The sequence below is a fragment of the Prionailurus bengalensis genome, chromosome C2 (assembly GCF_016509475.1).
Source record: "Prionailurus bengalensis isolate Pbe53 chromosome C2, Fcat_Pben_1.1_paternal_pri, whole genome shotgun sequence".
NCBI classification, from domain to species: domain Eukaryota; kingdom Metazoa; phylum Chordata; class Mammalia; order Carnivora; family Felidae; genus Prionailurus; species Prionailurus bengalensis.
Window position 1 is genome coordinate 132,604,065 of NC_057350.1, and position 14,019 is coordinate 132,618,083.

Genomic DNA, 14,019 nt, shown 5'->3' on the forward strand with positions numbered 1-14,019 from the left:
TCAGTGAGATTTCCAGACTTCACTGGGTACCACCACTCCCTAGTACATGGTACTTGGTTGGCTGGCACACCATGAACCCAGAGGAGCCCCTGGAAAGCAGTCACCTCCAAGACCAAGAGAAGCAATTTCACTTCCCTAAAAGGACAAACTCTGTCCTTTTAGTATCTGACTCCAAATATAGTGACCTTGTATTTTTAGTGAGGTGGACATAGGGTACTTGGTATTTACTGCATGTCTTACATTGATGCATTTCAGTCAAGACAGCTGAAAATGATTCTGCACCTTGTATCTACTTATAATTAAATACTATTTATTTTATAAAGATTATTAAAAAGATGCCTCCCCACTTTCAGCAACAGCTTTCTGAATAAAACGGTAAGCTGCTTTGGCATTTCTCTCCAGGTCTGAAATATGCTAAAATTCAAGTTCATTCAACTATAAAAATTCTAAGATGAGGACCTCATGCTGAGGAAGAATGTTTTAAAATTCAAAGGCATGACTGCACCAGGCCATGTATCAGTCTGTTAAGAGGGGAAAATAGATGAATGAATGAGGTAATACATGGAAAAGAATTTCTAGCTTGTTTCATAGGACCTAGTTTTCAGAAAGAAAAATCAAACTTCACAAGAATGTGTTAGAATACACATGCAATCACTTTTATTCCTACCTAGTCTTGATAACATTTTAGATATCTGGTTAAAATAGATAAATCATTCTCTCAATATTTATATGTGTACATATATGTACACACACATACATATACACATATACATATTTTAACAAATAATTTTCTCATTATGACTTTGGAGACACTTGGAAGATTTCTTTGTACAATATAATTCACTGTCGTCAGGATCAGGAAATACCTAGGAATATTTTTGTAAAAAAAACAAAAAACTGATCAGAATGTATTAATATTGGAATTTTGATAATTTAGAAGACTGAAACATTTGACTGTGAAAAAATTAAGCCAATGTGATCTAGCATACAAGATTAGGAAATCTTTTCCACTGTGTTTTTTCATATAATTGCTGCTTTTTGGAGGATGAACTGAGGTACTGTTTCTTCCAGGAAAACTGCTATATGTCGATCTGGGAATTACCCTCCCCATAACTTCTGTCTGATTCATGTGTGTTACACATTATGGGGGGATAAATCAAAGGATGTTGATAGGGAAAACAGAAAGTCTCCTTTCCAGTGTCTCAATGCTTGCTAACATGGATACAGAATAATAAACTATATTCAATGATACGGAGGGGTTATATGTGGATTAATCCACCTTTAGAAGAACTTGCTCTGACGTGGGAGCTTTTTTGAGTGAATACTTACTAACATCACTCTGAAAAAACGGTGTTTATAAATGTATCAATGAGGGGTGCCTGGGTGGCTCAGTCGGTTGGGAGTCCGACTTCGGCTCAGGTCATGATCTCGCAGTTGGTGGGTTCGAGCCCCACGTCGGGCTCTGTGCTGACAGCTCAGAGCCTGGAGCCTGCTTCAGTTTCTGTGTCTCGCTCTCTCTCTGCTCCTCCCCTGCTCATGCTCTGTCTCTCTCTGTCTCAAAAATAAATTTAAAAACCTCTAAAACAATTTTTTTAATAAAAATAAAAAATAAATGTGTCAATGAGAAATGCTATAAATTATATGGTAAAATTATTATGCTAAAATTGCTATGGTTATACAACATTTTTGTGCCTTCATAAAATACTGGCAGGAACCTCTCTGTTTTCCTATTTCCTATCCAGTTGTGATTCATTTGTGTAGGGTGAGATGTAGTTGGGAATTAGGGAGCCAGGGGTTCTGTTGTGGATATGTTAAGTTTTAGGCGCTTAAGTGAAAACATCTGCTGGGCAGCTGGATCTATGTCTGAAGCCTACGTTAAAGTCTTTGGGTGCTGAGATTATAAACTATTTTCCTCCTCCTCTATGTAAAAACACCCCCAGTGAATATGTTGTGCTATTTTATGATCAGAGAGAGGCAGTAGTTGATGCCTCTAGGAAGGATGGCATCAAAAGAGCAAGATTCTGGGGGCGCCTAGGTGGCTCAGTCGGTTAAGCATCCAACTTCAGCTCAGGTCATGATCTCACAGTCCATGAGTTCAAGCCTCGCATTAGGCTCTGTGTTGACAGCTCAGAGCCTGGAGCCTGCTTTAGATTCTGTGTCTACCTCTTTCTCTGCCCCTCCCCTGCTCATGCTCTCTCTCTGTCTCAAAAATAAATAAAAACATTAAAAAAAAAAAAAAGAGCAAGATTCTGACGTTGCCTTATCTTGTCCCAAGAAACTATGGAAAACAAGAGGTAAAAATGGGGGGGGGGGGGAGCCTTTGTTGTTGAAATCTGAGAATGGTGATGTCCACAAACCTAAGTTTCCAATCAGAAAGTACTGTAGCCCTTCAAGGTATAAGATGTATGAACTGTGTTTTAAAAGACGAACTAAAGAAACTGACCCTATTATAATAACCATAATCTATTTCATAAAGTGGTAAGTCTGACCTTTCAGAGGAATCCACTAAGAAATATTATAATTTTACCTTCAAAATATGATAAATACTATGCAAATATATTTTGGTTTGGAACGTTCTGTTCTGAGAAAATGAGAGTGTGCGTTTTCCTCTAATACTGCGCTGACAAGGATATTTTGGTTTCTACCATTAATAAAATTCGTCTTCCCTAGCAGGATGATATACAAAAGTCTACTCAAATTAAGCTTGTTTCTGTGTATGTGTTAGGAAGAAACAACCAATGAGAAGGAAGTCCCCACTTGTGTGTGTGATGAAGAGCACAACTCAGATGGGACAACAGATCAGAACTTTCTACCCAATCATCGTAAGAACAAGGAGCCTTGGTGCTGAGGTGGGACTGATTACAGTGGGCACATCCTCCCTGTTGATGATGATGTTCTGAGAACACACTAAGACTCTGACTTCCTCCACATAGGAGCCTTGATGGAGACTCAGAGGAGTCAGTAACATCAAATTTGCTATCAAGTTCATCCATCCCAGAGATAATATCCTGTTAGAGGTTAGAAGGTAGAGAAAATTGACGCCACTTCCTTGCTAGTCCAATGAATGCAGTGTATAGGCCTATTTGCCTCTTTTTGAATATCTATATGAATAGGCAGCCTTTTTCTATAAAGGGCCGGAAAGTAAATACTCTAGGTTTAGTGAGCCATATGGTCTCTGTTACAACTACTCACTTCTGTTGTAGCGTGAAGCAGTGATAAATAATGCATAAATGAATGTATAAAACTGTGTTCCAATAAAACTTTATTTACAAATCCAACAGCAGACTGGTTTAGTTTGTCAACTCCAAACTAAATCAACAGCCCATGTGGGTGACTTAGGCAAAGATTAAAATAAACTGTTTCCCTAATTTGTAACACACTGGCTAATTCATGGGCCATCCAGACCTGCTCCCTATATAAAGACAGTCATAAATTCTAAGGCAATCCTATTATATAACCATATTGATGAATATGAGAAACATGAAAATATATTCAATTATAACTCCCTACAATTGATCTAATAATGCTTAAATATAAAGTCTGTCATGCTTTCCTATCAAGCAAACATTTTTTACAACCATCTATTTGGTTGGGGTCTGTATAAATAGCTCCAAAGATAATATTTTGGCAGACTCACATAAGTTGTTTCATATTGTGCTTTTAAAATGCAGACTTGAGGAAAAAGAACAAATGGTCAAGGCATTACAGTATTTTCTTTATGACCATAAGATGGCACCAAATTGTTACTATTCAACTAACAAGGACTTCTGCCTACTTATCATAGGAAGGCCTTAATAGAAAATTGTTTTTAATGTAGTTGAGTAGATTAGTATTTTTTAAAAAAGCACTGTATTAAAAAAAAAAGCACACTTTGTTTACAGTTAAAAGCTAGAAATACTTCGAACCCAAAATGGACCTCCAGGCTCATGCAGAACCACTCGACCAATTTCTGGCACTATGTGCTGTTAAGACTGTGAGATACGGTTTCTACCCAAAGGGTTAGAACAATTCAATTATTGCTGAAGAAATAATGGTGATGGGGCAACCCTGATTTTGATACGAAAGGCAGTTCTGCCAGGTCTAACAGCCATGGGACCAGCACAGAAATGTGGTCCTTTGCCCAGAATATTTGTCAATTTGGCTAGATTCCAACCAAAAGGGAAAGAAACAGCAAGGTCAGGTGTGTTCAGTGATCTGCACATGAAACACTGTCTACCTGGGGCAGCTGTACAAATGTAGGCAGGTACCACACTCGCAAATACTCAGGAGCACTACCAGGTTTAGATCAGAAAAGAATTTATAAAGATCAAAACTAATGGTTCAAATCATTTTTTATTTTCCTCCCCAAACTTCACCACTTAAACTTACTTTGAATGAGGAGGAAGATTATATCAAATTTCTGTCTAGATTTATCAATCTAGAGGCTTGGACTTGAATTTTTAATGCTTTCTAAAAAATAAAATCCAACAATTTTATGCCCAATCTTATGGATGGATTTATTCTTAATAGTATTTACAAGAAACTGCCCCCCACCCCCCCACACACATATCTTTAGAGTAATCTATAAAGGCCAGGATGGCGGGCTCTTCAGCTGGGCTTTGAAGAACAGGTAGAAATTCTAATTCTCAAAATTGAGGCAGAGGAAAAAGGTTCTTAAGTTGAAGGAATACTGTCCCAAAAGATCAGTAAGTAGATTGTGTTAGAACACTGTGTGAGGCAGGAGGCTAGAAAGATCCAAGGAAGAATTATGACTAAAATGGAAAAGAAAAAACAAAACAAAACACTGTTTTCTATTCTTCCACCACAAATCGTTTGGGGCAAGCAGCTAATAACTAATGTCAATGCAATTCATTTAGTGGGTCTCCACAAACAGCAAACTTCAATCTAAGCTATGCAGTTCTTTGCTGTATATTCTCTCACCTCTTAAGAGAGTGTCTTATACTGCAAATATTAAAAAGATGTGCTCCCAATAATTCAGATGGGTGCCTTCCTGTCAGTAATCTTAATAATAACAGATTCGTTTTGAAAGCTCTGTAACAAAGCTAAAATGTTATCTTTCCCCCAGCACTTTGAATTTATGTTTGCTGAGTCCTACATAATAACTATACTAAAAAAACTATTTTCAAAAAAGTTTATTCTGTCAAAGCCAAGTTTACATTCATTTATTGCTTTACTTTTAGCAAAAAAAAGATAATGCCTGTAACAAGAAATGATTTTCCTACATTATTCTTGGTCAGCCATGGCTTTTATTTTTTTAAGTTTTTCTTTTACTTTTTATTTTAGAAAGAGTGGAAGTGGGGGAGAGGAGCAGAGGGAGGGAGGGGGGGAGAGAGAGAAAAGGGAGGGAGGGGGAGGGGGGGAGGGGGAGGGGGGAGGGGGAGGGGGAGGGGAGCAGAGAGAATATTAAGCAGGCTCCATGCTCAGCACAGAGTCCGACAAGGGGCTCAATCCTATGACCCTGGAATCATGACCTAAGCCAAAATCTAGAGCTGGACACTCAAATGACTAAGCCAGCCAGGTGCCCTAGTCAGCTGTGGCTTTAAATCATTCTGGGCTAAAACCTCATCTAACATGTCTCCTGGGAAATAAGGACAGCAGAAACTTCCATTTCAAATTGACCTGTGTCCCATTAAAGGCTGCTCAGCTTCAGTAATTCTCCCAACAGCTCTACCTTCCAAGCCAGAAACCACGAAACAGGTATTTTCCACATTTTTCTTTTCTCCCATGTCAATGCTCTTAGAAGATAGAAATGCCATGCCTTTCTTTCCATACTGACTGCCACAGCTCAATCAGTCCCTCTACCACTTAAGCGTCTACAATTCTCTTCAGCAGTCTCCCTATTTTGTCTTTACAATCCACCCTCTACGCTTCCAAGAGTGTATTACAAGACAAAAATCCAAACTCACATCATACTTCAACTTGCTACCAGTCTAATATGTCTTTACCTTCACCACTAGGCTCCTATCTGTCCAACCCCTTACATTATATACCTCCTGCCTTAAAAGGCCCAAAATCCTTGTAGTTTTCACCTGTTCCTTCCAGCACCACATCCGCCCACCCCAGCCAACACCTCTGTAGAGTCTGTGCACTTGATTATAATATTCTGCTGCTTCTAGGCTAGAGATTCCTAGTTTTTTAAGGTTTGATTCAGATGCTACTAGTTCTAGGAAATTTCTTTGACAACCCCTTCCCATGAAGTTGTTTATCTCCTTTGACTACTGTAACATTTCAGCATTTACCACTGTGCTGAATGTATCTCATATTGGTCTCCAGGGTTAAGACTGAGAACTCCCCAAAGGCAAGATACTACCTCTTATTTCTTTATAAATCTAAACCTGTAACAATATTTGCAGCCTATTATATCTACATTAATATCAAGGACTGGTTAGCCATTATCCATTATCAACAACCAACTCTGAAAACCAAAACCAAAGATAAGGTTGTCCAACAAGAGTTAATCTTCATACCAAATTCTAACTGACCTCAAGGAAGCTTAATGATGGGGATAATCTGCTTGTCCAGTCACATACCAGTTAGGATTAATATTTACCCACTCTGTTTTAGTATGCAATCAGCTGTCTGGACTGCATCTTAGTCTAAAAAGGCATTTCAAAGATTTCCAAATGCCAATGTCAAGGGAAACTTCCAGTAAAATGTGTGCTGGGTTCACCTTAATGCATGTGTATTTTTAAAATAAATGTGCAAAGGGGCACCTGGGTGGCTCTGTCGGTTAAGCATCTGACTTTGGCTCAGGTCATGATCTCACAGGTCGTGGGTTTGAGCCCCGCATAGGGCTCTGTGCTGACAGCTGGGAGCCTGGAGCCTGCTTCAGATTCTGTGTCTCCCTCTCCCTCTGCCCCTTCCCCCACTCGTGCTCGCTCGCTCTCTCTCTCTCTCTCTCTCTCAAAAATAGACCTTAAAAAATATTTTAAAAAATAAAATAAAATAAAATATAATAAAACAAAACAAAATAAATGTGCAAAGACCATTACTAACTTTCATGAAATAGCTTGTTAACAGTTATATACCCTGCTAACCATGTCCATGAGCTCTTAAAGGGCAGGGATGCCATCACCTTTTTATTCTTAGCACACTCTGGGTACTAAGTAAAAGTTTATTAAAATGACAATTCATCCATCCAAGTTTTTGCATGAGTCATATGTGGAAGTCAAATGCAAATGAACTGCCCAGTGACAAAGGCAGTAAGTAAGGTAAAGTTAATTAAGGTTCTCAGATACGGTATTTATGGTTTGCCACCAATTCCTTTCACTGAGAAACTATTTGGAGTATGGCCAAGACTCATTTTACTTATGTTCTATATAAAAGAGATCAAAATTTAAAGTGATTTCAGGAAGACTACCAATGTGAAAGATGTACCCTACCTTTTATAACGTAAACAAAATGTGTTTGTGCTTTCTGAGTGTGGTTACTATTAAATAAAGCCTGTATCCTGAAGGCAGGGTGGGGGGAGGGGGTTTAGGTTGCCTGATTTCATCTCTAGGTCATGCTATGCCCGGTACAAATACTAGAGAACATGCTAAGCCTTGTTTCTTTGTAGCAGGGAATTATCTAACTAACTGGTGAATTATTTCAAGTTCCTTTCTTTTCTTCCCAGATATGTAATCACTTGGGATCAAATGACTCCATGAGGTAGTCTTACAGGAAAAAAAAAAATCAAATAGGTTAGTATTATTAAGGGCTCTAGGAAGTCCTAGGGCTAGGAAATGGGGTAAAAATTTTAAATTTAGATACTAGTACATTTAAATAAGCAATGCTAATTTGATGATATATTATGGAAGATATATATACAAATATTCTAATTTGTTGTCATACTATGGAAAATTGAAACCTGGACGTAGTATATCTGTACTGTACATTTCACTTCTTTTTAAATCACAGATTCTATGCACTATGAGTAGTGCCTAATTTCTGTATCTTCAACATCCCTAAGATTTTAATGTTAACAGCCCCGACTGGAAGGTCAGTAACTTAAGAAAAGAAATAATTTTTTCCTTGTGGTTTAAAAACCAAATGAAAAGATAGGCACATTTATTTCATACAAGTCATACTCTGAACCTAAAATGGAAAGCAAAAGATTGATATGCACTTAACATATTTCAAGTCTTTGTAACAGCCAAAAAAAGTCATACAAAATTTAGGTATGAGACCACGTCACTAAAGACAAAGTTGACTAGACAATGGCTTCTATGTTCTATCAGATGAGAAAAATATACACTTGACTATTGAGCCTTAAAGAATAAAGTAGAATAAATTGAAGACATCTCAGCTCCTTATACTCAACTGTTTCAATTATAAGAATTTAAAGAACCAATATTTTCCCTGTCATTAACAACAATATTTCAGTGCTAACACTGGCAGGTTAATATTGGTGATAAAAACTGGAGAGTGGTTTATCCTGACAGTTTAAAAAATGGACAATAATTATAAAATACAAAACTCACTAATTTCAAGAATTAAACATGTAAGAATTTGAAACCCATTTCTGTTTCAGAGAGAAATATTCAACAGGAAAACGGACTTCAAATTTTGAATTTCTGCCCATATTTGCCACAACACACTAAAAAAAATTACCTACACTTCATCAAGCTAGTATAAAAACCGATGGCATTTCAAGAGTAAATCCAACTATTTCTTCAGCATGCCCAGTGAAACAGAAGGCAGGGAGAGAACAAATGATAGAAGTACAAAAAGGGACAGGCTCAGGGCAGTGCTGCAATCTAAGCCAAAAAAGATGCAGATTCACGAAGAGCAAGGCAGCACAGAATCTTCCACACAAACCCTGGTTCATGAACCATCTATTTGAGTTTAGGACTCTTTGAAGTATAGCACTCTATATTTCCTAAGAAAGATGCTTAAAAACATACATAAAAAGACATTAAGAAAAATAAAATCCAGTTATTCATGTGAGGTACTTGGATTTATATTTAAGGGATGACAAAATGATACTTGACAAAGTGCATATTTATATTTAACTCAAAAAAGAGGCATAACATGTTAATATAATCTGTTATAAATTTCAGCCCCATCACTATTAAATACTTTTGATTCTATAACTAAGTGTTAATTATAGACAAAGCTACTCTACCTAGAATGCCACTTGATAACCCTGTAGTAATTTTGCTAGACCAAAGACTCGTAACTTAAAACAAAACAAAACAAAAAAAAAAGCAACCATTTACACTTACTAAGAAAAGCAAACATTTACTTCAAATTGCAGTATAGGCTTTTCAATCACAAAAAGAAAGAAAAGAACAGTGATCTGACAGTGGTCACATCCTGTGCAAAAAACGTGATACAAAACTGGTAACACAAGGTATCTGTGCTGCTTACATTGCAGGAAAAAGGAAATACAGTAGCTGAAATATGGCACTCCTGGGAATCAACTTCTAAACCAAAAGAATGCCTTTGAAATGACTAAATTTATTTGTGTATTAGTAAGAAAGCCCCACCACCATAAATAGTACAATATTTAAAAATTAAAAAAAATTTGTATCTATCTAAGATAGATAGTGTATTGTTAGACCTCTTTAAGTGCAGAAGGTGGTTCAGGTTTTGTCCTTTTTTTTTTTTTTTTAATTAAATAACTGCCCATATGCTTTATAAAGTTCCACTCAATTGCAAAAGCCAATTTAAATCAAGAAATATGTTATCAAAGTTGCATAATTTCATTTGGGACTGCCAGCAGGTTAAAGTCTCAAATCAAGTCTTTAACATAACACTCATTTTTAGTCAATGGAAAGTTAAAAAGTTCTCAAATCTTCATTATCCTCTGGAACTTGCCCTTCTAAATGATCCTCAGACTGCAATTCCTAGTTTGCAAATAAAAGAATGCAATATGCATCATACTTCAAGAAAAGACGACGATGTCGAACTAACATGCTTCTGGATCTTTTCCCTGCTCCTTTCCACCTTCTTTATAATTTCGGCTACTATGCATACTGACGAGGTGAGACCCAAAAGAAACAGCAGATCTGCAAGAGAAAATAAGGTGCATCTTACAATTCTTTGAAACACAGTTGCAAAGTGTAATAGCTTACATTTTTCCAGCATTTTACCAGAACTTTTTAAAATACACTGTCTCACAGCATTCCATGGGGTACATACAATCAGCCTCAGTTTAAAATTGAGGAAAGTAAGGCTCAAAATGTATTAATCCCAAGTTATATAGCTAGAAAAGGCAGCAGCCAGAGCTAGAACCCAAGTCCTCGGACTACTTTCCCAGAACCATAACCTGATAACCATAACCTGTAACAACAATACAAGAGGCCGTTTCTATTTAATAGACCTTATACAGCCTTTTTAAAAGGCTGTTCAAGCAGTGGTAACTGATTTGACTGAAAAATGCCTATCTAAAGATTACTTAGAAATTTCTATCTATTCCATTCGAGACCCTATAATTCTACTCATCATTTAAAGATCATGTCTTTACAATAGTATCCACATTATCTCATTCTTATTCATTGCTTGAAAAACTGCAGCTATCTCCTTAAGACTCCACTTTTTTTTTTTTAAGAGGAACAGTGTAAATATGAAATTAAAATACTAAAAGCCAGTTCAACTTTAAGGTAAATTGTAACTTACAGCATAAAACACAGTGAGACTTCAGAACTTATTTTCATAAATACCCAAATTAACTTTAAAATACATCAGCCCTCACACTTACATAGGAAGATTTATTTTTAAATACACTGTATCCTATACGTTTAATACATAGTATGTGAAAGAATAATGCCTATCTTCCATACAATCTGATTAAAATTTCCTGCTTTCAGGGTCAGACTGTTATTTTGTAAATAATGAATTAGCAACTAAGAATAGTGAAATATTCATTTAATTATTGAAACTAACTTTAAAGAAGAGCAATCTGGTTTTCAGTGAGCTTAAATCTAGATTTTTCTTCATACAAGATTGAAAAGTTATAAACTACAATTACTCCATAACAAGTTTTTGTTTGCTATAGTTCAGAATCATCAAATACAATCTGACAACTGATAATCTATAAAATATTACAGGAAAAAAATTATAAAAAAGTTTTAAAGTCTAGAGTAAGGCAAGTGTCTCCCCTAAGCTTGCTTAAATGAAAAAAAATAGGGGCGCCTGGGTGGCGCAGTCGGTTAAGCGTCCGACTTCAGCCAGGTCACGATCTCGCGGTCCGTGAGTTCGAGCCCCGCGTCAGGCTCTGGGCTGATGGCTCAGAGCCTGGAGCCTGTTTCCGATTCTGTGTCTCCCTCTCTCTCTGCCCCTCCCCCGTTCATGCTCTGTCTCTCTCTCTCCCAAAAATAAATAAACGTTGAAAAAAAAAAAAAAAAAAAAAAAAAAAGAAAAAAAATAGAACACAAGTCTCTCACTTTTTTATCTCACTTTTTAAAAGGCAATTTTTATTCAAACAAATGCATTAGAAAATACAATACTTCATCTGAAATATATAAATTATAAAAAGATAACATTTTCTTTACCCAGTATACTTAGGCTCTCGGTCTGAAAAACTTTTTGAAGTGGAGGAAAGTAAATAACTAACAACTGTCCCATGATGGATCCAAGAACTGCGTAGCAAAACATTTTATTACTGCAGAGTCCAATCTCAAATACAGACTTGGTCTGTTGGCAGAGCAAAGAGATAAATATTATTCCTTGGCCCCTGAAACAACTTCTTTATTATTACAATCATCTCCAATTATTAATAAGCTGGACTGAATTTCACAATGACAATAGCACGAAATCTCTTAATTTTAACTATTATTTTGGAATAATTCAGATGGAATAAGGGTACAAATTAAAGCAGCTTCTCTTCGGAGCGCCTGGGTGGCTCACTCAGTTGAGCGGTCAACTCCTGATTTTGGCTCAGGTCCTTTTTTTTTTCTTCAGGATTTTAAAAAAATTTTTATACGAAATTTATCATCAAATTGGTTTCCATAAAACACCCAGTGCTCATCCCAACAGGTGCCCTCCTCAATGCCTATCACCCACCCTCCCCTTCCTCCCACCCCCCATCAACCCTCATTTATTCTCAGTTTTTAAGAGTCTCTTAAAGGGGCGCCTGGGTGGCTCAGTCGGTTGAGCGGCCGACTTCAGCTCAGGTCATGATCTCACGGTCCGTGAGTTTGAGCCCCGCGTCGGGCTCTGTGCTGACAGCTCAGAGCCTAGAGCCTGTTTCAAATTCTGTGTCTCCCTCTCTCTGACCCTCCCCCGTTCATGCTCTGTCTCTGTCTCAAAAATAAATAAACGTTAAAAAAAAATTAAAAAAAAAAGTCTCTTATGGTTTGCCTCCCTCCTGCTCTTTTTTTTTCCCCCTTCTCCTCCCCCGTGGTCTTCTGTTAAGTTTCTCAGGATCCACATAGGAGTGAAAACATCTGGTGTGTCTTTCTCTGTATGACTTATTTCACTTAGCATAACACTCTCCAGTTTCAGGTCTTGATCTCATGGTTCAGGAGATGGAACCCTGCATCAGGCTCTGCACAGACAGTGCAGAGCCTGCTTGTGATTCCCTCTCACACATACACACATTAAAAAAAAAAAAAAAAAAAAGATGCTTCTCTTTATCATGAAAGAGTTTTCTCTAAAAGACTGAAGATTAACAGCAAGACCACAGAAAGAAAAGAAACTTTAGCATTCCAAAATATAAGAAACTTTATTTGTATGATTACTTTGATAAATCATTTTTTAAATTAATTTATTTATTTAAATTTTATTTCATTAACATACAGTGCAATATTGGTTTCAGGAGTAGAATTCACTGATTCACCACTTACAGACAACACCCAGTGCTCATCACAACAAAAACCATTTTTATCCATTAAGGTAGATAATCTAAAAGCTTTTTTTTTTTTTTTTTTTAATGTTTATTTGCTCTTAAGAGAAAGAGAGAGAGAGTGCAAGCAGGGGAGGGCAGAGAGAGAGGGAGACACAGAATCCAAAGCAGGCTCCAGGCTCTGAGCTGTCAGCACAGAGCCCGATGTGGGGCTCAGACCCTCAAACTGCAAGATCATGACCTGGATTGGGGTCAGACACTTAACCGACTGAACCACCCAGGCACCCCCTCTAGAAGTTTAGACCTAATTATGTGTGTACTAAAAATGTAAAACTGCCTTTCATAAAACAAAAAATGTTTTTTTTTGTTCAAAACTTAATCTAAATTAATGATAATTCATTACACTTGGTAAGTTCCAGGATGGCAAATAGTAAAAGATGTAACTGAGGATTTATAAGGTATTCTAAAATTGAAATGAATGGTCAGGCCTCAAAATGGAACCAGTTTTCAAAAACAATTATGCTCAAAAGTACTACTAGGTTCTAGCCCATAGCCCATTATTTTCTATCAAAACACTTCAATCAAGAAAAGGCAATCACATCTTAACATACAACATGGGAAGAGGGGCCCCTGGGTGGCTCAGTCGGTTAAGCATCTGACCTTGGATCAGGTCATGATCGCCCAGTTTGTGGGTTCGAGCCCCGCATCAGGCTCTGTGCTGACAGCTCAGAGACTGGAGCCTACTTTGGATTCTGTGTCTCCCTCTCTCTGCCCCTCCCCCACGTGTGTGCATGGTCTCTCTTTCTCAAAAATAAAATAAACATTAAAAAAAATTTTTAAATGGGGGCACCTGGGTGGCTCAGTCGTTGAGCGTTTGACTTCAGATCAGGTCATGATCTCACAGTTTGTGGGTTCGAGCCCCGCATCAGGCTCCGTGCTGACCAGGGACAGCTCAGAGCCCGGGGCCTGCTTCAGATTCTGTATCTCCTTCTCTCTCTGCCCCTCCCCTGCTCACGCTTTGTCTCACTGTTTCTCAAAAATAAATAAATGTAAAAAAAATTTTTTTAATTAAAATTAAAAAAAGATACAACATGGGAAGAAAATCAAATTTAAAATGTCCTAAGCTCTGACACACTGACAGAAGTAATGGGAAAACATTAATATACACAAAATTGTTCTTGTACTTCTAACAACACTTTCTTCTAAAATGAGACTAATACCAGGGTGCCTGGATGGCTCAGTCGGCTAAG

At 37.3% G+C, this 14,019-nt stretch overlaps 1 protein-coding gene across 4 annotated transcripts in view; it reads right to left on the reverse strand.

Annotated features, from left to right (window-relative positions):
* ATP2C1 (ATPase secretory pathway Ca2+ transporting 1) overlaps positions 1 to 14,019 on the reverse strand; it is a 173,601-nt gene that overhangs the window by 6,176 nt on the left and 153,406 nt on the right. For 2 of the 4 annotated variants that reach the window (XM_043595412.1, XM_043595413.1), the window contains 2 exons: positions 11,478 to 11,619; positions 9,196 to 9,992 (listed from right to left, as the gene is read on the reverse strand). In XM_043595412.1, coding sequence (XP_043451347.1) covers positions 9,862 to 9,992; positions 11,478 to 11,619 — 273 coding nt within the window. In that variant the 3' untranslated portion in view covers positions 9,196 to 9,861. Of the gene's footprint in view, positions 1 to 9,195; positions 9,993 to 11,477; positions 11,620 to 14,019 lie in introns of those variants that run through there. The other 2 variants (XM_043595410.1, XM_043595411.1) reach the window with 2 other exon arrangements.